Here is a 25051-nt window from a genome sequence, read left to right as displayed (position 1 = left end):
GATGTAAAATATATTTGCAGTCAGGAGGGGTTTGGGAATAAAGGGTGAGATTTTCATTAAAATTGGGGACGTTATGCCATTTCCTGTGGGAGACAGCACTGAACAGTCAACCCAAAGCTGCTTTCTGGCCACCTGAGAGAGAAACTGATTTTCAGAGATAGGGAGGGGAAACGTGTGTGCGTATGTGTGTGTGTGTGTGTGTGTGTGTGTGTGTGTGTGCGTGTGTGTGTTGGGCGAGGGATGTGAATGCACACCTTGATTGTTTCTACCTCTGTAAGAGGCCATTGGCTTCTGAAAGTCTCATTTTATTTATTTGTATTTAAAATTTTTTTTAATGTTTTTTTTTTTTTCATTTATTTTGAGAGACAGGGAGGGAGGGAGGGAGACAGACAACAAGTGGGGGTGGGACAGAGAAAGAGAATCCGAAACAGGCCTCCCAAGCAGGCGTCATACTGTCAACACACAGCCTGACATGGGGCTCGATCCCACAAACCATGAGATCGTGACCCGAGCCGAAATCAAGAGTCAGACGCTTAACCCAACTGAGCCACCCAGGCGCTCCCAGAAGTCTCATTTTAACTCAGGCTCCCAGCTGTGCCCAAACCTGTTGTACACAATGGCCATAGTAAGCGGGAGCTACGGATCCCTGTTTTTCCGTCTCCCCCCCTCCTGCCCCTCATGCTTTGGTAAGCAGAGCTTGACGGAAAAGCATGAAATTCAAGAAACGAGAGGTCTGGGTGATTCAGAGGCAGGATACTCAGCCTCTTGGTGATCGCATCCAGCAGCACAGGGGAGTCACTGAGTCCCGAGTCCCGCAGAGGTGGAGTGGGTGAGGAGACACAGTGGTGGGCCTGCTGGACCCTGTGAGGAGAGCTTGAGGGAGTCCTTTCAGGAGAAATGACTTTCCACTGTGCTTTTTTTTTTTTAATGTTTATTTATTTTTTCGGAGGGCGGGGGGAGGAGCAGAGAGAGGGAGACAGGGGATCTGAAGCAGGCTCTGTGCTGTCAGTACAGAGCCCTATGGTGGGGCTCAAACTCATGAACTGCGAGATCATGACCTGAGCCAAAGTCAGACCCTTAACCGACTGAGCCACCCAGGCGGCCCCTCTGCTCTGCTTTTGTTGGAGAGCCTTCCTCTTACCCTCTGGTGAGGTTAGGAGCCCAACATGACCCCAGGACTCACGGTCCTTGGATTCAGGCCCCCCTGGATTGCCATTCTCCCGGTTAATCCTCTGATTGCCTTTTTAATAGGCATAAAGTGAGAGCCTTCTGGGGCAAATCCTGGTGTATTACAGTGGACCGAATTCTCTCTGTTGAGTTTTGCCCTCAGCAAGATGTCAAGGCTTGACTTTTCATGTAAATATTAAGTTGATGGGGCTGTTACATAGTTTCTTTTATTAGCAGCTTCTCTTCCCTGCCGCTCTGGCAATTCAGCTGCTCAGGATTCTCTTTGTTTGGGGCATAAAATATACTCAGGATTCTCTTTGTTTGGGGCATAAAAGAGAAATCCTGTATTAGCATGGTGCGGCTGGTTCCTGAATGCACAGCTTCTGATGAAGGGCTTGTCGCCTGTAATAAACTCATGCTTCCTAGCCCAGATAAACGGTATTGGAAATGTAAAGGTAAGAAAGTTGCAGCCACAGGAAGCAGAAAGTCACAAGCTGGGCAGCAGGGTGTGGGGAACAGAGAATGTAGTCTGTTGGCATTTTTTCTCTAACCCCACAAAGGACTCTGACTTATTTAGTGATTCTTCTTATTTTTTTTTTAAGAAGCTGGCCTTTTAACTGTTGAGAGTGTAAAGGTCAAATGGTTGGGGACTTAGACAAATTTTTTTTGGGGGGGGGATGCCTGGGTGGCTCAGGCCTGCATCTGACTTCCACTTAGGTCATGATCTCACATGAGTTCGAGCCCCACGTAGGGCTCTGTGCTGACAGCTGGGAGCCTGCTTCAGATTCTGTCTGTCTGTCTCTCTTTTTCTGCCTCTACCCTGCTTGCACTCCATCTCTCTCAAAAATAAATAAACATTAAAAAATTTTTTTCTCTCTCTCTGCCTCTACCCTGCTTGCACTCTGTCTCTGTCTCTCTCAAAAATAAATAAGCACTAAAAAAATTAAAAAAAAAAAGTAAACCATTGGCACCCGAATGGTTTGGGACTTTTAAAAATTATTTGAGCGAAAGATAAATGCTCTGTGGATCCTGGGGAGCCCTGGCTCAAGTGTAGTAAGCTGGTGGTGCCGGGCACCCCTGGGGATCAGGCCCCAGGCTCTGGCAGGATCCATCCTTTTTAGGAGGAGGGGCCCCAGCAGCTGGAATGCCAGGCTTGGGGAGAATATGCTAGAGCCCATGGTATTCTGGGATGAACTCACCTCACTGTGGCCTCCCCGTGTCACACATGCCCTGTGCGCTTCACGATCTTTACAAAATATTAAAGATTAGACCAACATCTGTTGTCTTTGATCACCCGCTATTCTCGGGATCCTCATTGCCCCAGAAACCGAGGGAGATGGGTTTGGTGCGTCTCCTTTTGGATAGTTCTTTCTGTATATTTACACGCATCTTTAAAATACCCATAGAAAATATAGTGTGTGTGTGTGTGTGTGTGTGTGTGTGTGTGTGTGTGTGTCTGAGAGAAGGAGAGAGAGGGAGAGGGATACACACACACACACACACACACACACACAGGGAGGGGGCAGTGGAAGAATGGGAGGAAGGAAGAGGGAGAGAGCCAATGAGAACACAGATGGCGAATTGCGCAGGCTCATATGCTCCTGGTTCCCTGGCTGGAGCTCTGGAGCTCTGGAGATGCCCTGTTTTTTGTCCCAGGGGTTTGTTTTAGTAGACAGTTGCCACGGCCCATATCTTCTGTTCGTCTCACCCCATCTCCCTCTCCCACATTGGACCCTCTAAGAAGTTAGAGCCCTCCCTGGGAAGCTCCTCCTCTGTGAGGCTGGATCCTGGTGGCCGCAACTGAAATCAGTTTGGTTGTGTCCTCCCTGGAAGCCGCTGGTTTTCCCATCCTTCCCTGAGGCCCCGCCCTGGTGTGGGGCTCCCTTAACACATCTAACCCTGAACCTTCCCTGTGGTCCGGCTCCCTGCGATAGCGTGCTTCCATAAACTGGGGGAATGTGTCCCAGGCATAAGAAGAGCCGCCAGGAGGACTCTTCGGCCTCTCCTTTGGTGGCCCTGGCGTCCTGTGCTGACGCACAGGCTGTGCATTTCAGGTGGGGCAGTCGAGGTCTCTGGATGTGATCCCCTGCTCCTGCATGGGGCTGCTGGGGGGCCAGAACAACCCTGGCTTGGGAGATCCGCCCCTCCAAAATATAATAAATAAAAGGTTTTTTTCCTTTTAGTTAGCCCTCTGGGAGGCCCAGGGTAGAATAATCCACAGTGGAGACTGGTTACATCCTGCTCGAAGGGAATGGCTGTGCTTGCAGAGCTGGTAGGGAGGGCTCAGGCGCCAACAGCACAGGCTTGTGTGGTAGGCGGGGCCTCTGTGGATGTCACTTGTCCCACCCACCTGCACCCAAGGGTCCGAGGCAGGTGGGCTGGTGGCAGGCGGGCGGATTTGACTCCCGGTTAGTGGGTTCCCTCCGTGTGACCTTAAGCACTGCCAGTAGCCCTTCAGACCCTCACCTAGTTCCTTCCACACGATCGTCCCGGACTTAGAAATGGGAGGGAAAGAGAACGTCAAATAACCAGCGTGCAAGGAGTCCGGCCAGACGGTTTTCTGCTCTGAGCCTTGCGCGGTCCGTGTTTACCTCCGCGGGGACACGTTAATCAAGCCCCTCTTAATCAGTGCCCTCTTAATTCAATAGTGGACACATTCCCTCCCAGCTTGCCCCCTTAGCTCATGGGATTTGGGGGCAACAGCTAATATTCCAGATAAGCATTTGCTCCTACTCCTACTGGCAAATCTCAACTCTGCTCTCCAGGTCCCCGGGGGAACACGTTAATCTTGTCTTCTTGCGCCGCGCAGGTATGCAGGATGCGGTTCCAGGTCAGATGAGGGAGGCGGCGGGGGGAGGAGGCAGAGGGCAGGGAGAGGGGCCTGAATCATAGTAGCTGCGCCCAGGGAAAAACAGCAACAATGGAGGGTGGACAAGAACAGAGCAGGCAGAGCAGATCACTCCCTTTAGTCCAGGGGCCAGGACATAGTTAACCCTGCATATTAACCCCTCTCCTTGATCCCACACTGCCTGATGAGGTCTGTCTCTCCAGCCCTCACTCGATGAAGCTGAGGCCGATTTGCCGGCCCCCTGCACCCACTCCGAGGGTGTGCGGTGGGAATAGCTCACACATCGTTCAACCTGCAGATACGTGTTGGAGAAACGCAGTCAGCCCCTTTTGCCTCTTGATGAGTTTGTGTGTGTGTGTGTGTGTGTGTGTGTGTGTGTGTGTGTGTGTGTGTGTTTGTGTGTGTGTTTGGCAGACGGTTCTTTCCCCTGGTTGTCGGAGCTCTCCATGATGGATTGTTTTTCTAGTTTGGGAAGAGACATCTTGTGATTTTTCTCTTAAATTAGTCTACCTCTCCCAGGCACCTGTGGACACACCGACCCTTTGGTCTCCTTCCCGGGACGGCACTCTGATGTGGAGGCCAATTTCTGACTTCTGCCACGATATATTTGTTATCTGGGTCTTCCTGATAACAGGGACACACGCGTGCTCGCTCTCTCTCTCTCTCTCTCACACACACACACACACACACACACACACACCCACACACCACTTTCTCACCTGTGCTTATTCATCTCAGCAGGGTGCTTTCTCTATAACAACAAGATATGGTATCCCACTATAGCAGGTCTGTGACCTTCTGAAAATGCTGTCACCTTCAGAACATCCGTATCTGTCACCTGTGGTTATTTGCTCAGATTCCCTGTGTGGTAGGGAGGGCGTTGTTGCCCAAAGATAATCCTCATGGGGGAAGTGCCCCCTGCCTGAAAGCTCGTTGGGCTAGCTTGTGTGGGCATCCCGTCTTTCTCAGCCTGGAAGCCCAGGGAACCCATCCTCGGAAGGGCTGGGCATTCCACCTCTTGCCAGCCCTGTGGGTGTGGTGTTCCCGTGAGGAGACTCTGCCTGAGAAGAGACAGAAAGGCTATACCCTGTGCCGCTAGACCTGGCAGCCGCTGTCACCCTTGATGCCCTTTCGGATGTAAAGTCACTCCATTGTTGCCCTCTGCTGGGCTTGTCACCCCGATCTAGCTGGGATCCACCTTGCAGCCAAGGGCTTCTTCCTCAAGAGGCACCATATATATAAGTGGCTTGGCAAATTATGGGGAGGTGTGGGTGGAGAGATTATCCCTTCCGTGGAGTGAGAGTAGATGTCCTTGTCTGGAATTAGACCCTCGTAGATTTACCGAAGGTTGGGTGTAGGACAACCCTTTGGCGTTATCCACTTCCAAGCCCCCTTGTTTCACAAGCAAGAGTTGATGTGTGTTGTTATCAGCAGCGCTTTCTTTCTGCCCAGGCTCCACAGCTCTTGGGGCGGCAATGACCGTGCCTCTCTCTGCAGCTTTCTGTGGTTGTCCATCCTGGGTTCCGCCCTATACTTTTATCTTGATATCAACTTTTGTCGACCCTCGCTGGGATTTCTGTACCCCCTTCATCCTCATGCCTAAGTATCTCGTCCAGATGCTTAACTCTGAACATTGAACACACACACAATTCCTGCTTTTTCTTTTTCGTTTTAATAGGTTAATGATCTTATTGACGTTGTTAATGACGAAGAGTTTTATGCCCTTTTGCTGGTGTCCGAGGAGGGTTTGAACGGCTTCAGTTCTATCCTTACCTCCCCCTGGAGGCCACTGGCTCCCAGCTGTGAGGTAGTTGATGGGAATTAGGAATCCAGCATGACCACGGACTCAAGCAAAACCAAGTGGCTCATCCCAGGACCAAACATGGCCTTATGAGCCCTGTGTTTATAACTTGAGGCTGATTTGTTCCCCTCAAACTAATTAGCATATCAGCACTGCCCTGCAGTGGCCCGGGACTGTCCTGGTTTGTCACTTAGCACTCTTAATTCGCTTCGTCCAAAGGTCAGCATTGTAGGGCTGACCCACAGGCTTGACTCACTCCTCTTCCCCAGACAAGCTCCGTTGCCCTTTGAAATCACTGCAGAGCTGTGCTAGGAAAACCAGCGTGCCCCTCGAAGAGGCACCACTATCCGGCTTGCCTTTGGACTTTCACGAGCCCCCCTTCCTCCACCGAAAAAAAAAAAAAGACTAAAAGTTGTGTTTTCCAGCTGTGTTGGTAGAAAGGTGAATATAATGCAGGGTGGATTTATTATTACACATTCATTATCCCTCATTTTTTTTCTTCTGATTTTAAAAGAAATTAGAACATTTTCAGGGGCCCCTAAAAGTGGGCCACTGGGCACGGCACTTCCTGTGCCTAGTGGGTCAGTTGACCCTGGGGGACACTACAGATTTCTTCCCCTTCACGGCCAAGCCGAAGCCTCTGCCTCACAGAACCTCTGGAACACACCGTCTTGCCATGGTTTACTGAGTCTGAAGACTGTTCTGTGAGGTTGGGCTTTGATGGGAAGTTTGTGTTGCAGAGAATTGGTGGAACACTAGATCTTTCTCGTAACATATGGCTCCCGATTCAGGCATCGAAGGAGAAATTTCGACTCTGGAAATGTCAGGATGGACCTCTGAGGTGGTCCGTAAGGGCTGTGGGCTCTTATGGTGTGCACTCTGTAGAATCCCCTCCCCTCTTTGGGATTTCATCCCTTTAGGTTCATGCTCTGGTTATCCATCAGTTGATTTTGAGTTCATCAAAAGGGAGGTCACTCTGGGTGGGCCTGACCTAATCAGGTGAGCCCTTACAGGCGAGACTAGGCCCTGTCTGAGGTCAGAGGGATTATTGCCGGCCTTGAAGGAGTACGGCCATGCTGTGAATAGCCTGAGGTGGGGGTCGCACGGCAAACATGTGAGGGTGGCATCGAGTCCCTGAGAGCGGCCCCCAGGTGGCAGCCAGCAAGTGAAAGGGGGACCTCGGTCCTTCGTCAACTGGGAACTGAATTCTGCCAACAGCCGGTGCACTCGGAAGAGGGCCCCGAGCCTCAGATGAGATCACGGTTTTGATTTGCGCCCGGTGAGAGAGACCCTGAGCAGAGGACCCGGTTTGAACCGTGGACGCTGAGATAGGAAATGGTGGTTGCTTTTAGCCCCCGAACGTGCGGTGATTTGTACAGCCGTGGCGGCCTCACACACGCAGGCTGTGTGTCTGCCCTTGGTTGTTTGCTTTGGAAAAGAAAGAAAAGGGAAGACGTGGGTCTCCACGTCCCCATAGCAGGAAGCAGAAAATCATTCCCTCCAAGCAGGCTGCTTCAGAACCTTTTCAGCTGCCAAGTTTTCATCCAGCCCAGATACGTTGAATAATTAATTCCGCTCCAAGCAGAGTGATGCCTTGGATAAAGGCTGTTAAAAAAAAAAAATGAAGTCTGTTCTTCAAAGGCAGAGCTTCTGTTATGAAGTGGTTTGCGTGCCATTTGCACGCTATTTCCTTAGCACCAAAAAACGCACAGGGGTTTCCATCCTCACGCGAAGAGTCCCCCTTCCCTCTCTGCCATCCTTGGAGTCACTAACCGCCTCCCAGATTCCACCCTTTCCAGCCTTTTCAGCCGGCTTCCTCTGGGCCGTATACTCCGGTCCCAGTGTGTCGCAGCCCTGGAGACACAATCATCAGGAGGCGACTGTTTTCAGAAACAGTTGGCGGCTTCAGACCCTGGCGGTCAAGCCCCCTGGGGGCTAGGTGCTGCTGAGCTGGTGGTGGTGCCTTCCCGCACCCTGGGCCCCCGCTGTCGCCCTGTCCCCGCCTCCCCTACCGGGCCGCTCCCTGGCAGGCCGTGAGGAAATCGTGCTTTGCCCAAGTGGCTCCAGGGACAAACGCTGAAGCCGTGTTGAGGCCTCAACCCTGTTGCTTCCCTCCTGGTCTGTTGAAGCTGGTGCTTGTCTGTCCGATCCCCTGGACGGGTGGCTGACGGTTCAGTGTCCCCTGGCATGGCACTGAGGGCACCCTTGTCCCTTCTGATGACCACCTCTGTGTCTTGCTTTCCATGTGAGGCCATCTTTACCAGCAATAAGATTTCTAGGATTTTCTCTTGTTGCCTGGAGACGCGGTTTTCAGGTGGGGCCCTTACCCCGTAGAATCTCGCGTTAGTTTCCATCCGTCTACACCCGTGAAGTGAGTTTTCGTGGGCCGTCGCATGTAGGTTCGTGGTTCCATAGCTCTGGGATTCTGCCAGGCCTGGAGAGAGAGCAGCACCAGTCGCCCCTGCGTGAACACCACGCTCAGGCAGCTCTCCCTGCTGGATGTGGCGGCAGAGACTTGGCACCTAGTGTGTGCGTGTGTTCACACACGTCCCACCCTTTGGGTCGATATCGGTGGAGTCACTTTTTTTTTTTAATGTTTATTTTATTTTTGAGAGAGAGAGAGAGAGAGAGAGAGACAGAGAGACAGAGCATGAGCAGGGGAGGGGCAGAGAGAGAGGGAGACACAGAATCCGAAGCAGGTTCCAGGCTCCGAGCTGTCAGTGCAGAGCCGGATGCGGGGCTCGAACTCGCGAACCGCGAGATCATGATCTGAGCTGAAGTCGGACGCTTAACTGACTGAGGCACCCAGGTGCCCCTTGGTGGGGTCACTTCTTGAAGTGTAGGTTGCCTTTAGCACGTTCCTGGCTGACCGCAGCCTGGTGGTTGGGAGGACCAGCGAGATTTGGAGTCAGAAGTTCTGGGTGCAAATCCCACACGTGCCTGTGACTCACTGTGACGTTAGGTAAGTTATTAGCTTTTATGAGTTAGTTTCCTCAAATGTAACATGGGGGTGCGTCAGTCAGCATGGTACCAAGCACCACAAAGCAGCACAGACCAGGTAGCTTAAACAAAAGAAATCTGTTGCCTCACAGTTCTGGAAGCTGGAAGTCCAAGGTGTTGGCCAGGTTGGTTCCTTCTGGGGGTCTCCAGGGAGGATCCATTCCAGGCCTGTCTCCATGGCATGTAGGTGGCTGTCTTGTCCCTGTCTTCACATTGTCTTCTCTGCGGGCGTGTCTGCGTCCAGATTCCCTCCTCTTGTAAGAACACCAGTCAGATTAGATTACAGCCCATCCTAATAACTTCATTTTAATTTAATTACCTCTTCAAAGATCTTATCTTCAAATAGGGTTCCATTCTGGGGTGCTGGGGGTTAGGATTTCCACACAGGAATTTTAGGGGTGAAGTTCAGCCCCTCACGGGGGTAGTGATGCTATCTGTCGGTCTACATCACAAGAAGATACCGAGGATCCCATGTGATAATATAAGAGGGCATGTTAGGGGCGCCCGAGTGGCTCAGTCGGGTAAGCATCTAACTTCGGCTCAGGTCATGATCTCGTGGCCCGTGGGTTCGAGCCCCGCGTCGGGTTCTGTGCTGTCAGTGCCGAGCCCGCTTCAGATCTTCCACCTGCTTCTTTCTCTGCCCCTCTCCTGCTCGCACGCACGCTCGCTCTCTCCCTCTCTCAAAAATAAAGAAAGAAACATTAAAAAAAGGGACATGTTAGGAGCTGAGCATGGTGTAGACAAGAGGCTCTGTACAAACAGAGTTGCTTTCTCTGACATTGGTTCCGGCCAGTCCGTCCCAGCAAGAGCTGCTGGATGGAGTCAGCTTTCCGGCTGCTATTCTAGAACTAGAAGCCTCTATCATCTGTACAGGGCTCCATGAAGTCATTTGGTCTGAGCTTGGCTCCAATGTGTAATCTGTCTGTTGAATCTGTGCTCAGCAATTAGCCCTCAACAGCCAACTCAGCACTGCCGAGTACCCACTCCATCGTCAACACGGACGCAGCCCCAGGCGCTGAAATCGAGCAGTAGGATTTGGTTATAAAAGAGTCACCCTGGTGATTCAGATTGTTGGCATTATTTGTTTCTGTAGATTATCATCTAAACGAAAATACAAAATTAAAAATTTTTATTTTTGTTTTTTTTTACATTTATTTATTTTTGAGAGGCAGAGAGAGACAGAGCACAAGTGGGGGAGGGGCAGAGAGAGAAGGAGACACCGAATCCGAAGCAGGTTCCAGGCTCCCGGCCGTCAGCACAGAGCCCCACGCGGGGCTTGAACTCACAGACCGTGAGATCGGGACCTGAGCCGAAGTCGGACGCTTAACTGACTGAACCACCCAGGCGCCCCCAAATTAAAAAACTTTTATATTAAACTTTCGGACCTCCGAGAACGTGTCCTTGGGTCCCCATCGGAGAAGCGCTGTTTTGTGTGAACAAGACTGAATCGTGGGTTTAATCCAGAGCAGTTGTGTATAGGCTAGATCCATGGAGGGCTGCGTGCCAATTCACGGGCTCCCTGATGTTGGGTGCAACATTTTATGTGTCTGTGCACATGTGCTGTGGTAGACTGTGAAAATGGCCACAGAGTCCTCCCCCGCTGAACGTCCATACTCTGGCAACATGACACTGAATCCTCCCAGGAGGAGCTACGGTCGATTTGTCCACGCCTCCAGTGGTCACTGACTTGCGGTGGTCAATGGGGTGGGTGGTAGCAGATGGAATCCAGGCAGAGACTTGCATAGCGCTTGACGTTGGATGTCGCCTTATCTTGCTGAAATCCTGAATTCGCTGTATGCACGGGCCCAGTGTAGGCTGCCGGAGGATGACAGGCCACGTGGACAAGGGCCCTGGTTTCCCAGCCAAGAGCCAGATGACTGCTGGCCGGCAGGCTGTGGACTGCCCGATGCAGGTGCTGTCCTGGGCCATTCAACCCCTGGACGAGCTGTGAGTCCAGGCGATACTGACTGAGCCTAGGCCGTTGACTGTAGACTTACAAGCAAGAATAACTGTTGTTTTAAGCCGCTGAGTTTTGGGGTGTTTTGTTATCTAGCAATAAATGTCTGATACACATGCACTTTTTTTTTTTCTGGGAAGAGTAATCTTGTCTTTTAGCAGATTTCTGGAGGGATCTGATATCCTTCTAAAGGAGAACATAGGTAAGAAAAAGTTGTATGAGAAAACCCAGCTGGGGGTTCTCAAACTGTTGAACAGCAAGAAAAGGCTCCTGTGTGTATTCGGGTGTATTTTAATGGGTGTATTTTCGTGAATTCTAGGACTAAACCTAGAAGTAGGTTAAGAGTGATGGATATTCACTGAGGATTAGAAAGAAAATACCTCATTGTACGTAGGTACTTGTATTCGTTTAGATTTGTATTATCGTTTTAAGGAAAAGTTCTATTTCGCGTTATAAGAAAACGCATCCTAGTTTGGAAAACTCCTCCAACCCCCCCGCCCCTCGGTCAACCATGCTAGCAAAAGACCCAGCTCTTTGGAGCACAACCATACCGTCGCTTACCTGGGACAGCTATTGGAGGGCTCTCTTTGCAGCCTCTTATAGAGCTGTGTCTGTGCAAAGCCGTGTGTTGCTTTAAAATCTGTTTTATATGATTAAATAGGCTTGATTACGAATAGTAATTTGGCATCAGAAATAGGAGAAGGTTTCGTCCCTAAAAAGATAGTCCGAGTAATAGCATCCTTGCGTAGCTTAAATATAGCCAGAGGTCCGCAGTTAACTTCTGCCATCACGAAGCTCCTGGCCGAGGTCGTGGAGGAGAGAGGGAGAACAGCGGAAGGCGTGGCCTTGGATGGGTCATGGGCTTCAGAGTGGAAAGGTCTCCCCTTCGAGGCGAGAGAGCTGGGCTGCCCCGCCTCTGAGCGTTCCTGCCAGGAAGAGGAATGGATTAGCCTTTGGGTGGCGGGTCCCAGGCCAGGCGGCTGCACATCCTCACGTGGCCTCGGGGCTGATATCGAAGACCTCATGCAGTCATCAAGAGGGCAGATGGGGGGGGGGGGGGGCGGTTGGGAAGCCCTGCTTCGTGCTCTTAGCTAGAATGTCCTGAGTGCTCTGAAGTCTTTTCTCTCCCATTCTTCACGAATCCTTTCCCCTTCCCTTCTTTCTTTGTGTTGCATGTTATGCAACATTTCCCCAGCCCCCCCACCCCTTGGAGATTTCGTAGTATTGTTCATCCCTTCCTGGAAGTTAATGGAGTTAGTGAACACTGACACTGTCCTGTCTCTCACAGAAGAGCCAGAAGACACAGCTCCTGCTCTGAGAATCCTGTGGCTTTGACATAGCCAAGGACACCGAAAGTGACCGTGCGCAGTTTGGTAACTGTTGTGACAGAAGCATGTGTGGGATGTCAGGGGAGCGCAGGGAGGGAGGCGTAGTGAATCCAAACTAGGCTGGGCCTATCTAGGAAGGCTTCGTGGAGGAGGGGGCTCAGTCTTCTTCAGCCAAGATTTTAAAAGTATTAAGTATCGAGTAATCAGAAGCTTGAAAACCTCCTCGCTGGCCACTGATTGGATGCCGTGCTGTTGCCATGGGGAGAGGGGACACGGGCTGAGTTAGAGGTACAATCCTAGTGTACTCGGGCAAGGTAAACCAGGAGGGACCAAGTCCTTCGAGCTGTGATTCTCCTTGTCTTTAAGGCTCCTGGTTATGACCCATGATCCCTGAACACATTGGCAAACTGAGGTAAGAAAGATGACAGCGTCCTGCCTGAAAGAGACTGAGCGTCTACCCCACCCTGTGTCCCCGTGTCCCTGTTTGCTTGGAGGCCAGCCACTTGTCACCCTAAGCCAGCCAGCCCTAGGCAGCCAGGCTGCTGCCGGGCTCCCTGGGAGAGAAGGTCATCTATTATGTAAGTGTCATCCATATTCTGGCTAGTGATCAGGGGTGACATTTAATTTTTTTTCCATTATGTGGAATAATTTAAGATTGTGTTACGAGTGTCATTATTATTGCAATTTCCCGGTAATAAAAACAGCATCAATTATTTAATGTCACCTTGCGCGTCTGGGTTAAGTGGGGGTGATGGGAGCAGAGGCTGGGCGGGGGAGGAGGCCCAGCCCACGTGGGCTCCAGCTACCTTCCGAAACATCAGCTTGCCGTGAGTGCCGGTGGGGAGGGAGTGTGGCCCCTCTTGCGATCCTCATCCCCCTTCTCCGCTGGGGCTGGGTGGCTGGCAGGGGCACCAGTTAATCCTCTGACCTTTCCCTCCACCCTTCATTAGAGAGCACTGACCCGCGGGCAAACCTCAATTCAAGAGGCTGCACTCCATGGGGCTGGGGTGGCTTAGAGTCAGGACTCCCCCAGCCTGAATGAACATGACAGGCAGCACGCCCAGGAGAGTCAGAGGTTGGTCTGCTTTGCCCTCCCTGACGGTTATTAGTAGCAATGACATCCTAGTGGGAGAAGAACCAGGGACAGGTGGGCACGTTGAAGTTGGCCATTGGAACTTGGAGCAAACCCATCAAGCTTCTTACAGCGAGCTTTGGGGCTTGCAGACCTTTGGCCCCCCATGGCACATATCCATAGTTGTGCCCTGCCCCGGGTGCTGCCATTTGCTGTTACAGACTTTTTCATCTGGACGTGACTACATGCTGTTGGCTACACTCTAGGCTTTTCCTTGTGGGACTGATTTCTCTGGGGCTCTAGAAACCTCAGGCTCGTGCCTGGGACAGCAAACCCTGATCAGTAGTCCCCGGATGGTATTTCTTAGAGGAGATATATGTATGATTCCTTGAAACCTGTGTGTTTTCTTTTTCTTTTATTTGAGAGAACTTGAGCAGGGGAGGGGCAGAGAGAGAAGGAGAGAGAGAGAGAGAGAGAGAGAGAGAGAGAGAGAGAGAGAATCCTAAGCAGGTTCCATGATCAGTGCAGAGCCTGACACAGGCTTGATCTTACAACCGTGAGATCATGACCTAGACGAAATCAAGAGTTGGACGCTTAACTGACTGAGCCACCCAGGCGCCCCAAAGCCTTTATGTTTCCATGTAAGGCATATCGTGGGGCTGCTTCCTTTCTCCCTCCCCCACTTTTATTTTGTGCTTTCCTTTTCTCTCCATTCCTTCTCTTTTGCTTCTGGGAAGTGCTAATTATTCTCCAGGTCCTGCCCCTTTTGCACAGCCTTTCCAGAATGAGTGGAAATTGTTGTGTTTGTTCTGGACCGGACACTCGCTCTGAGCCATTAACAACAACATTAGTAATAACAATAATAATTCTGTCACAAGAAGACAGTGATCTCAAGTTCCACGGCCCTTGATGGTGTTGCCTGGTGCCTCCCAGCAGCACCCACCCCTGCTTTCAGGACGAAACTGGATTTGGAGGGGCGTGTAGGGGTCGGGGAGGAGGGCAGGAGGAGGGCTTGGGGGAGGGGGTGGTGCAGAAGAAAATCAAGCCTGGTGGCTTGGGAAGGGGCCTGTGTGTCTGGCACCTTGACATTTGGGAGCTGCAGGGTGACAGGGCAACCCCGAAGGGCCTGGAGTGCCAGGAGCCCGGCTGCAGCTGTCAGGGAGAGCAGGGGGACCCATCCCCGTCTGATGGACGGCTGAGCCGGCTGTCAGGGCTGCAGTGGAGAGCTGAGCAGCTTGCATTAGTCAAATGTCTGCCCTGGAAAGGATCATGCTCTCACCTTCCTGTCCTCGCGGGACCCTCAAGGATTGAGTAGGAAGCACAATTGGAAAAGCTTTGCAGAAGATTTAAGAAAGAAAGAAAGAAAGAAAGAAAGAAAGAAAGAAAGAAAGAAAGAAAAGGGAAGGAAGGAGAGAAAGAAAGAAAGAAAGAAAAAGAAAGAAAGAAAGAAAAAGAAAGAAAAGGGAAGGAAGGAGAGAAAGAAAGAAAGAAAAGAAGGAAGGAAGGAAAGAGAGAAAGAAAGAAGGAAAGGAAAGAAAGAAAAGGAAAGCCCCAGAAATGTAAGGACATGCTAACATCAAGTAAAGAGGGCTGTGCTCCCATCAGCAAAGCAAGAGGAGGATGCAGAGAAGGAATTTCTCACTGGGGTCACTCACATGCAGGCCAAGGCCTTCTGTGTTTAAGGTAGTGCTCCCTCCACCTGCTGTGTGAGTGCTCCAGGAGCAGATGGGGCTCTGCGGAGCGTGGGGGCGGGGGTGGGGGGCTGGCAGTGTCAGCCCTGCGGGACGGTCCCACAGATGCTTCCTGGCTTTCCCCCCACCTTCAGGGGCATTATGATAAAGCCACCAGAGGAGGGTCACCATCCCCCACTGGGACCATTCCTGGAAATTCCAAGGGATGTGTTTCTATTTCTGTTTTCCTCATCGGCGGTTGAGAGTGGAGGGCAGGGACATTGAGAATCCCAGAAGGGAGTCTGTAAGGAGCCCCGGGAGGCCGGCCGGGTCCTGGGCTCAGAGGCACATGGATTGTGCTGCCGGGGCATGGGTGTAGATGTCGTCCTTGGCTTCGCCCCGGATGCCCCCCGCGGCTCTCTGCTGCATGGCTCGCCCCAGGCCTTCGGAGGCGAGGTGTGGGATGGGGCGCACCGGAGGAGGCTGGGGACAGGTGGAATATGCTGGGTCCTTGTCTCGCTTTTAGAAGGACAGCTTCTAAGTGAAGTTGGAGGGGGGATAAAATGGTAAACGCAGACGGCAGGGAAAGGGGACGCTTGCCTTGCCGTGTCTGGCCTGAGACACGGTCTCCAGAAATCCTGGCGGCTTGTTGCCTTAGTTTTCAGTCTTTGCACAAACGCCACGGTCTCGGAGAGGCCTCCCTCAGCATCTTGCCTGGAGGAGCACGCCGTCTGTAACAGTTCGCGACCAGCTGGCACACCTTCAGGTGCTGGGACAGAGCCCGGCTCGCCCCGGGAACCCAGCGAGGACTCCGCTGTGCTAGGAACGCCGTGGGAACGGTTGGACCTCCTCTTTCTCCTTGCGTTATCGCTTCCTGGCGCTCTGTTTTATATCCGGTATTAGTTTATTGTCTGTCTCCGGAAAGAGAGTGCCAAGATTCAGGAGCCCAGGGGGACTGGGCAACTTGGGCCAGAACCTGGCACAGTTCTGGTATACAGTTGATGCTTAATAAGAGTTTGCCGGATGCATGAAGGCGAACGACCTTCCAAGGCAAAGTGGCAGAAATCTTCCCTTCGCAGTGAAAAAGAGGGCCTGCGAGTTTCCAGCACCGCGAACAACATGGGGAGCTTTGGGGCCCTGCCCGTCCTAAGTTCCTTTTTTTTTTTTTTTAATTAATTAATTTTTTTTAACGTTTATTTATTTTTGAGACAGAGAGAGACAGAGCACGAACAGGGGAGGGTCAGAGAGAGGGAGACACAGAATCTGAAACAGGCTCCAGGCTCTGAGCTGTCAGCACAGAGCCCGACGCGGGACTTGAACTCACGGACCACGAGATCATGACCTGAGCCGAAGTTGGCCACTCAACCGACTGAGCCACCCAGGCACCCCCATCCTAAGTTGTTCTAAAGCGTTCCCCAGCCTCCGCCTGTTGACGCTCGGCTGGATCACTCTTTGTTGGGGGGGCTGTCCTGGGCGGCACCCCCCTGGCTGCTGTCTGTTAGATGCCGGTACCACTCCTGTCCCCCACCCCATGCACACAGAGAAGAGCCCACTGCCAGTGTGCCCTGCCCGGGGGGCGAAATCACCGCGGTTGAAAACCACTGTTGTCAGCTACACCCAGCTCTGCCCAAGCTGCACCTTGCTAAATGGGCCAAGTAACCAGCCTCGAGCATCTGAACGCTGTGGCGTTTCTGCGCAACGAAGCGGCTCTCTTTTCATCTGCTTTCCCCAGGTGCGCGTCAGTCACGTTGTAAAAAGAAGGAAGACCAGGGCAGGAGAATCAGCCGACACAAGCTCGTAGCGACACGCGTCTTTTAGGGCTGCGGTGGTTCCTCGATGTCAGGGTGAGGTGTAGAATTGGAAATAATTAAAGCGTAGAAACAAACAAAGAGCTGTGACGATATGGCCCACGGCACAAGCACAGACACCAGCTGTCCCTCGGGGGTGCTGACAGGGGGTTTCAGCAGGGAGCGGGACTGGCCCTCTCGAAGTCCCTTCTGTCCCCATGATTCTGTCCATCTGTAGTGCCAGCCTTGACTGTGATATGCTTTGACAGGCTGCCTTGCTTTGTGCTTCTCCCAGTGACAGAGCCGGTGAGATCCTGTAGCCCCTAGGACTCCGTAAAGGGACCCGAGGACTCTAATGAGGGAAGCTCAGACACAGCCACGAGGCATTTTTGTTTCCCCTTTTAGAACAAGTTTCAAAAAAAAAAGGTGGGGGGCGTCTGGGTGGCTCAGTCAATTAAGCATCAAACTTAGGCTCAGGTCATGATCTCACGGTTTCTGAGTCCAAGCCCCGCATCGGGCTCTGTGCTGACAGCTCAGAGCCTGGAGCCTGCTTCGGATTCTGTGTTTCCCCTCTATCTCTGCCTCTCCCCTGCTCACGCTCTGTTTCTCCCTCTCTCTCTTACTCTCAAAAATAAACATTAAAAAAATAAAAAAAATAAAAAAGTCCAGGGGCATCTGGGTGGCTAGGTCTGTTAAACATCCAACTTCGGCTCAGGTCATGATCTCACGGCTCGTGAGTTCCAGCCCCGCATCAGACTGTGTGCTGACAGCTTGGAGCCTGGAGCCTACTTCAGATTCTGTGTCTCTCTCTTTCTCTGACCCTCCCCCACTTATGCTCTGTGTGTCTCTCTCTCTCAAAAATAAACATTAATAAAATAAAATAAAGTAAAATAAAATAAAATAAAATAAAATAAAATAAAACAAAACAAGGTTTAACGACTGTTGGCACCCTTATTAACGTGTATCATAGAGGGTGTTATAAATAAAATGATTAAAATAATATCGACGTATTGGACAAGTGGGAAGACATGAGGGAGGGCTTATGTTTTCATTTGCAACCATTAATTATAAAGAAATAATTGAATAAGCGATCTGAATTATTAGATTCTCTTTCTGATTCCTGATCCACAGAAAACAGGAAGGTGCGTTTGTGTGTGTGTGTGTGTGTGAGAGACACAGTCAGCCATAACTTTGGTGAGATTCCTTCATGAAAGAAGCTTAAGCAAGAATTTTAGCAGTTGCTTGTAAATGGATGCATTTCACTGGATCATCAGCCTTCTCCTCTCCCATATCAGAGACACATATTTTAAATGGAAACTTCTGTTTGGAACTACGTTTGCCTGGGTTTCAAAAAATATCTGTGGTTTTTTTTTTTTTTTTTTTTTTCCCATTGCGATGATTCTACTCCCCTTCCCTTAGCAACTAGCATCAACATGTTTGGATGAAAGTGGAGGATGAAAGCCATTTTGGGGGGGACTTACCCATCTTCCTCATTCCCGTCGAGATCTTACACATTGTAAACTGTCAGCAGGGTTGGGGGGGGGGGTCCGTGGATGGCTTTGGAAGAGAAGGTTGGCCCCATTATGGATTCATTTATCTGTTCCTACTCGAATATAGCCTCCATGAAAAGCTGTGACTTTGTCTTGTTCCCCAAGTCTGCACGAAGTTGGTGGTAAATAAGGTTTTGTTACATAAACAGGGGGCTCAAAATCCAGACTTTGCCTGGTTGATGTAAAAACCGTCACATTAACTAGTTACAAAGCACAAGGGTGACGTGGCTGTCTTAAGGTCTGTCTGGACTTCACACCAGATATGTTGGGTCCCGGGACTGTCCCTGTTTCCTTCTTTTGAGGTGCTTTTGTTTGGCTCTCCTCCCCTTTTGATCTCATGAGAAACGTGAAGGTGGTCAGTTACCAAGGATGTTGACCTTGTTCCAGAGTGAGGCTGCCGTCTGAGAGAACCTGCCGTATTGGCTTCTTTCGACAGTTCAGGAACGGAGCCCCCCCTTATGCCGTTGCCTTGCAGTGGTGAAGCATGGGATGGGGCCCCATCTTTCCCAGTATGTGTTTTTCCCGTTTCTAGGATCAGCATCGATCCTTGGACCCCAGAGTTTTTGTCACCCTGAAAGTCCCACGCCCAGAAAGTGAGTTGTCTTCCTTGTGAGCCGGCCTGGCCAGACATCTGGGTCTGGTGCTTTTGGTAGAGACCGGCCAGCTGCGTGGGCAGCTCTGAGCTGGAGGAGTCTGGGGGATGAAGGTCGTGGGGGTGTTACAGTGACATCACTGCTTCTTGTTTCAGGGTGCCGCAGAAGACCCCCCAACGGCCCTGGCACTGAACTTCGCCCCTGCGTTGATGAAGAAGTCTGACGCTGAGGGTCCCAGGCTGCTCTTCCCCGAGAGTGAACTTTCCATCCGGATAGGTAGAGCTGGGCTTCTTTCAGGCAAGCTCCCTGCAGACCCGGGGCTGAGTCAGGCAGGATAGGTGGGAAATGGCAGGTGTTCTGTCCATCCGAATTCCTCACCCCGCAGTTGCACGACGCTGAACTGGTGTCTGGCCCCATGCCTTCCTTTCTTGTCGTTCTCCAAACCACCTGCTTCCCACACAGGAGCTCACAGTGCCTTTCCATCGTCTTTCCAGCTTGGCTGAGTGGGCAGGGACCCCTCTGATGGGGCAGGGCTGGTCTGGGTCACAGCATCTGGCGTTTGTCCCTCCGTCTCCCCATCCCTGGCAGACCCTAAATGCTCCTTTCCACTCGTGTGACTTTCATTTTTCTTTTCTTTTTTTTTTTTTTTTTGATTCATCTGGGAAACTGTGGATGTTTCTCTCACTGATTCAGTTTGGAGTCAGAAAACTCTTAAGGTAGAGGGAATGTGCTCCCCGAGAGGGATCTCATCACAGTTCATAAATCCCCAGGGGGCAGGTGTGGAAGGGACTGGTGCCCACTGACAAGGAGTGGAAGGTGCACGGGCAGGAGTTCATTGGTTTCCGGTCTCGGGGTAAGACTGCCCCTCCTTGCCTCTTCTTTGCTCACTCACTCAGGGCATTTGGCCAATTTAAGGGTCCGTTAGCATGAGGAGAGGTGGATGACTTTCTTTCCCTGGCCCCTGCCCTTCCCACTTCCTCTGTAGACCACGGACGTGCAAAAGATATTGAGAACAGACACCTCCTCCCCTGCACAGAGTTCTCTTTCTCTCTCTCTCTTTTTTTAATTTTTACTTTTTTGGGGGGGGGGGGTGTGGACAGAGAGAGAATCCCAAGCAGGCTCTGTACTGTCAGCACAGAGCCTGATGCGGGTCTTGATCTCATGAACTGTGAGATCATGACCTGAGCTGAAATCAGGAGTCGGACGCTTAACCGATTGAGCGCCACCCAGGCGCCCCCTGACGGAGTTCTCTCTTGAGTGAATTGGGCAGAAGCAGGCTGGCTTGGTGATTCAAGGGAGAAAAGCCCTTTCAAACTTCCGTGCTGGTATTTTAATTCAATCTTTTTGCCATGTGTAGGCTACGACGAATCTCTAGACCTCAGGGGGAGTAAATGTTAGAGCGATGCTGGTTCTCCGATCTGTGTTCAGACTGTGCCCTGCATGAATTATTCATGGAGAACTCGAATATCTTCCCCACTCGGGTTGATCCTCTCTGCCTCTTACAGCTTCCTAGGGGGATGTAACCGGGAAGTGGAAACTCATCTAACATCAGCTCACGTACTAGAGGGCTTAGCACAGAAAAATCTGCCCCCTGCCTCGCATCACACGTGCCATTCGTACTCCAATCAGAGCGACTCAGGTGTTGTCCACTGTTCCTTTTCTATCGGGGAGTCACGAACTGTCTGGAAACCGGATGGGGCACTGTCTTCCAGGAAAGCTTGTCACTTTTTGTGCCGAACCGTGGGAACACGTGTCCACTCTTACTGGCCATACCGGGCTAGCACTCCTGTGGACCCCTCTGAAGACTTGACAAAAGTCCTGATTCTGAGCCTTCTCTAGGATGAAAAAGTTGACCAGATTTTATTCTATCCCATTTTTTTGGTTTTGTTTTGTCTTCAAGGCCACAGGGGGGAAGGTTCAGAGCGTGTCAGTGAAAACAGTGTCAGTCCCCTGTGTAGACCTTGTCCAGTGGGGCCATGAGAACATAGAGCCAGCGGGAGTAGGCCGTGCAGGGGAGCCTCCTGGGACCGTGGGGTCTTCTTGGCAACCCAGGGTGAAGCGGTGAGTGGGGGTGGCGGCTGTGGGGGAGGGAGATGCAGTCCTATCCTCTGCTCAGGAACATCGAGGCCTGTTACCAGGCTACCTCCAATCGCCATTGCTAACTGGTCAGACGCAAAGGCAAAGATCCCTTGCGGGGAGCACAAAGATGATTCGCCGAGACTGAGGGATCCCAGCCATCTCCAGAAAGGTCTCTCTTCGGCTCACTTGGACACGCCTGTGGATGTCAGGCAGTTGACAACCCTAAAAGCGATAACGGCTATTTGCTGACTGGCCTCACGCAGATCAAGCCCGAATATGCATTATTGGTGCCATCTGGATGTGCCCTTAAGCTGGCTGTAAGTGCAATGTGGAGATCGGTTTAATGGGTGTTTAGTGAATAACATTAGCCTTTAAAAAATAATATTGGTGCCGCTGTTATAATGTCCCATAATTGGTTCAGCAAGAGGAAAAGCCAGAGAAGCCACACTGTGGGAGAGAAGATTCAGCTATTCTGAGTGGTGGTGGCAACCCCACGGAGCCGGGGAAGGCATTTATGAGATACTTTTCCTATTTAGCTCCTGGTGCCTAATGTTTTACGATGGCAACTCTTCTCAAGGCTGGGGATATTTTGGGATTAGCTAGACCAGAAGTTCTTTTAAAACCATCAATCAATCTCTCTCTCTTTCAATTCAGCTGTTTATTTCTCTCTCTCTCCAACTGGCTTTCTTTTAATTAAAAAAGTAATCACATGGATTAAAAACGGAGAAGTAATTTTTCTTCCAACTTCAACTCTTTTACGGTCCAGGCATCTGTCTCAGACACACACACACACACACACTCTTTCTTGTGGGTCCTTTCAGAAATGGTATGTTCATACAGTCGTGCTTGGCTCATGGTTTCGAACCTTGTGTTTTTCACTAAGCAATACATTTTAGCCTTAGTTTCCTGGGATGCTCACAGATTCATGCCATTCATGTTATTGGCTATCATCTTACTTTCTTAGTTCCCTCTTGATGGCCCTATAGGTTGTTTTCAGTCTTTTGCTTTTTCAACGTTTATTTATTTTTGGGACAGAGAGAGACAGAGCATGAACGGGGGAGGGGCAGAGAGAGAGGGAGACACAGAATCGGAAACAGGCTCCAGGCTCTGAGCCATCAGCCCAGAGCCCGACGCGGGGCTCGAACTCACGGACCACGAGATCGTGACCTGGCTGAAGTCGGATGCTTAACCGACTGCGCCACCCAGGCGCCCCAGTCTTTTGCTTTTTTAAAGAATGTGGCAGAGAGCATTCCTATACATATACCTCTGTGGGCAATTATGTTGTTGAGTAAATTCTAGAAATTAGGTTAGAGGTTCTGTATATCTGGGGTCCGTGAATGGGCACCAAAAGGTTCATGTATCTCTTGACACTTCATACATAATAATAGGTGTTTTTAGAAGGCAAAACTCCAAAACATGCATCTTTCTTCAGATGGCGCCATGACCCCGATGTTCATCTCGACCTTGGGTTGTTCTGCCTCAACCTTACCCATTCAGCTGCCCAGTGGGATTTTTATTATTGTTATTTTTATTGGCACTCCTTCTAGGCTACAGAAGGGTAGTAAAAAAGTGAATCAGTCCCTTTTACTAATTGGTAGCTATCCATTTCAGTCTGTTGCCTGTTCTGAGGATGTTGAAACTCTTCAAGAGTGAGGTTTTCTGTTTGCTTGTTTGTTTTTCATTGATCCATTGACATAGCAGATGGAGAACTGTCTGTAATCCTGCGTTACCTGTGGAAGGAGCAGGAATGGGTGTTATTTTCCAGTAGAGAAAGAGACGGATTAAATTTGGGAAATTATTTAGTTACGACGTGGCACTTAACTTTATTTTCTGTAAACCTTTCCAAAGCTTATTGGAGGGGTAAGTGAATGGGGACCTGAGTCAGGCAAGCACAGGCTGTAAGAAACTCCAGTTAGAAACAGATTTTCCTTTAGTGTCCTGTTCTTTTATAATGGGAGAAGTCACCAGGCAGGAATAATTCTACCTAGACAGCCTGGCAGATGCGAAGGCATGTTTTACAAAGCGAAACCAATGCAAACCTAACGTCAAGCGGGTTATAGGTTTGCCTGAGCTACCGTCACCAGCCCACCGGCAGCCTTTGTTTGTTTGCATTTTAGTCTAAAATGTCAAATTCCTTCTCGGTTATGCTACTGACTTGCTAGGTAGTACCCTCCTGTGGAGACAGAACTGATCTTGGGAGAGAGAATTTGCCCCTTCTGACTCAAGGTTCCCAAGTGCCTGATGCCCAGATTAGCACCTACCGGGCTGTCCGTTCACAACCGGCATGGAGTTCAGGTGTTCCCTGGTGTCCTTCTCCCTCCTCAGGAACCCTCATTCGTCCACTGGATATCATGCTGTCCTCTTTTAATCTTGAACTCTCCCGTTTTCCCAGTTAAGCGTCATCCCTTAGATGCCTCTGGGAAAACACTGGACAACACCGCGGAACACGGAGCTGTCCAGCAACCGACAGTGTTTTATTCCTGCTCAAGTGTTTGCATTTTAACTGGGGACAGTTTCTCCAGCTGGATGATGAACCTGTTCGTTGGATTTCCACACCGGTTGGCCTTTGGAGGATTGTACTTTTAGCTAGCTATGGGGTACTAGGGGAGGGCTCTGTTCTCTTCCCCCTGTGCAGGGAGAAATCCCCTCTCGGAAGACAACTGCCTATTCTCTCTGTGAGTCCATCCATGTGTATTCAACTCCCAACTGCTAGATGTCCTTGGCAATGAAATTCCTTGTAGTAGCCTAATCCTAGGGAAGCAAAGAGGACTTACTTAAACAGCTCCCAGGCTCCTGTGACAATCGCTTTTTTCTTCATTCTATATCTTCTGACTTTGAGTCTTCTTCAAAGGAGACACTCCCTCTGTCACCAATACTTACAGGCAAATTCAGTAAACTGAAATCTATCAAGAGTCCCATGTAGCTCCTAGGAGAAATTCTGAGTGTTTCTTTGTAGTTAGATCTCCAAAATAGCGTGGTTAGGGAAATCTCTGAGATGTTTATTAGTGGTTTTGACTTTTTATCAGTAAGATCTCTAAAGCTGCAAGAATAACTTCACAGTTTTTCCCGTAAGTTTAATGTCCTGGCATGTGGTTTTAGCAGTTAGACACCTCACCTCCCCTGTGATTGGTTGATTAGGGGACACTTTAAAGTCTTTTCCTGGCCTAACTGAGAGTTGTCAGGGGCCTGGAAAATAGGCTGGCCCTGGCATTGTTACCTGCTTTCTGGACCAGGGCCTGCAACCTGGGTTTCTTCATTAAAAGGTTGGGAATGAACCAAACCTGTCAGCACATGGCAATAGCAATGTGCCACATCTTAATACAGGAAAATATGAAAATATTTTGCAGAATGATGAAGAGCAAAGCATTCAACAAAAATAATTACCAGGAGCTCTCTAGCATCCTGGACGTTGAAGGAAATAAGGAAGTAATACAGAAATACCCTCTTGGAGGGGCGCCTGGGTGGCTCAGTCGGTTAAGCGTCCGACTTCGGCTCAGGTCATGATCTCACGGTTCGGGGGTTCGAGCCCCGCATCGGGGGTCTGTGCTGACAGCTCAGAGCCTGGAGCTGCTTCGGATTCTGTGTCTCCCTCTCTCTCTCTGCCCCTCTCCTGCTTATGTTCTGTCTCTCTCTCTCTCTCTCTCAAAATAATAAATATTTAAAAAAAAAGAAAAGAAAAGAAATACACTGTTGGACAGGGCTCTGCGTGGGGGTATGAGTGACTGTTAGCATGTCCCAGCTCCTGGAGGCATTACTGGGTGGGTCCATTTTATAGATTCTTTTGCTTCTGAAGAGCGTTATGTTTCACCTGATAGTTAACACTCAAGTGTTGCTTAGCCTGTCTGTGCGCCTTCTTCTAAGGGAGGCAGTCAATTTGGGGAGCGCATTTTCACGAGGCTTAGAAGCAATAATGGCACTTGCTTAGACTTGTATAAATCTGCTCGGGCTGCCATAACAAAGAACCACAGACTGGGTGGCTGCAACAGCAGAAGTTTATTTTCTCCCTGTTCTGGAGACTAGAAGTCTGGGGTCAGGGTGTCTGCAGCACTGGTTTCCTCTGAGCCCTCTCTCCTTGGTTCGTAGGTGGCCGCTTTCTCCCCTGAGTCCTTCCCTCTCTGTGTGAGGTGTCCTTATCTCTTCCACCTAAATTGGATGAGAGCCCACCCTAATGACCTCATTTTAACCTAATTACCTCTTGA

At 50.5% G+C, this 25051-nt stretch overlaps 1 protein-coding gene across 2 annotated transcripts in view; it reads left to right on the top strand.

Annotated features, from left to right (window-relative positions):
* SLC39A11 (solute carrier family 39 member 11) overlaps positions 1-25051 on the top strand; it is a 342686-nt gene that overhangs the window by 81286 nt on the left and 236349 nt on the right. The window contains exon 5 of one of the 2 annotated variants that reach the window (XM_043585143.1): positions 18929-19070. In XM_043585143.1, the coding sequence (XP_043441078.1) occupies positions 18929-19070 (142 nt within the window). The remainder of the gene's footprint in view (positions 1-18928; positions 19071-25051) is intronic. The other variant, XM_043585144.1, reaches the window with a different exon arrangement.

This window comes from Prionailurus bengalensis, chromosome E1 (assembly GCF_016509475.1).
Source record: "Prionailurus bengalensis isolate Pbe53 chromosome E1, Fcat_Pben_1.1_paternal_pri, whole genome shotgun sequence".
In the NCBI taxonomy this organism is placed as follows: Eukaryota; Metazoa; Chordata; class Mammalia; order Carnivora; family Felidae; genus Prionailurus; species Prionailurus bengalensis.
The sequence above is the reverse complement of the archived record's forward strand: the minus strand, read 5'-3'. Positions and strand labels throughout refer to the sequence as shown.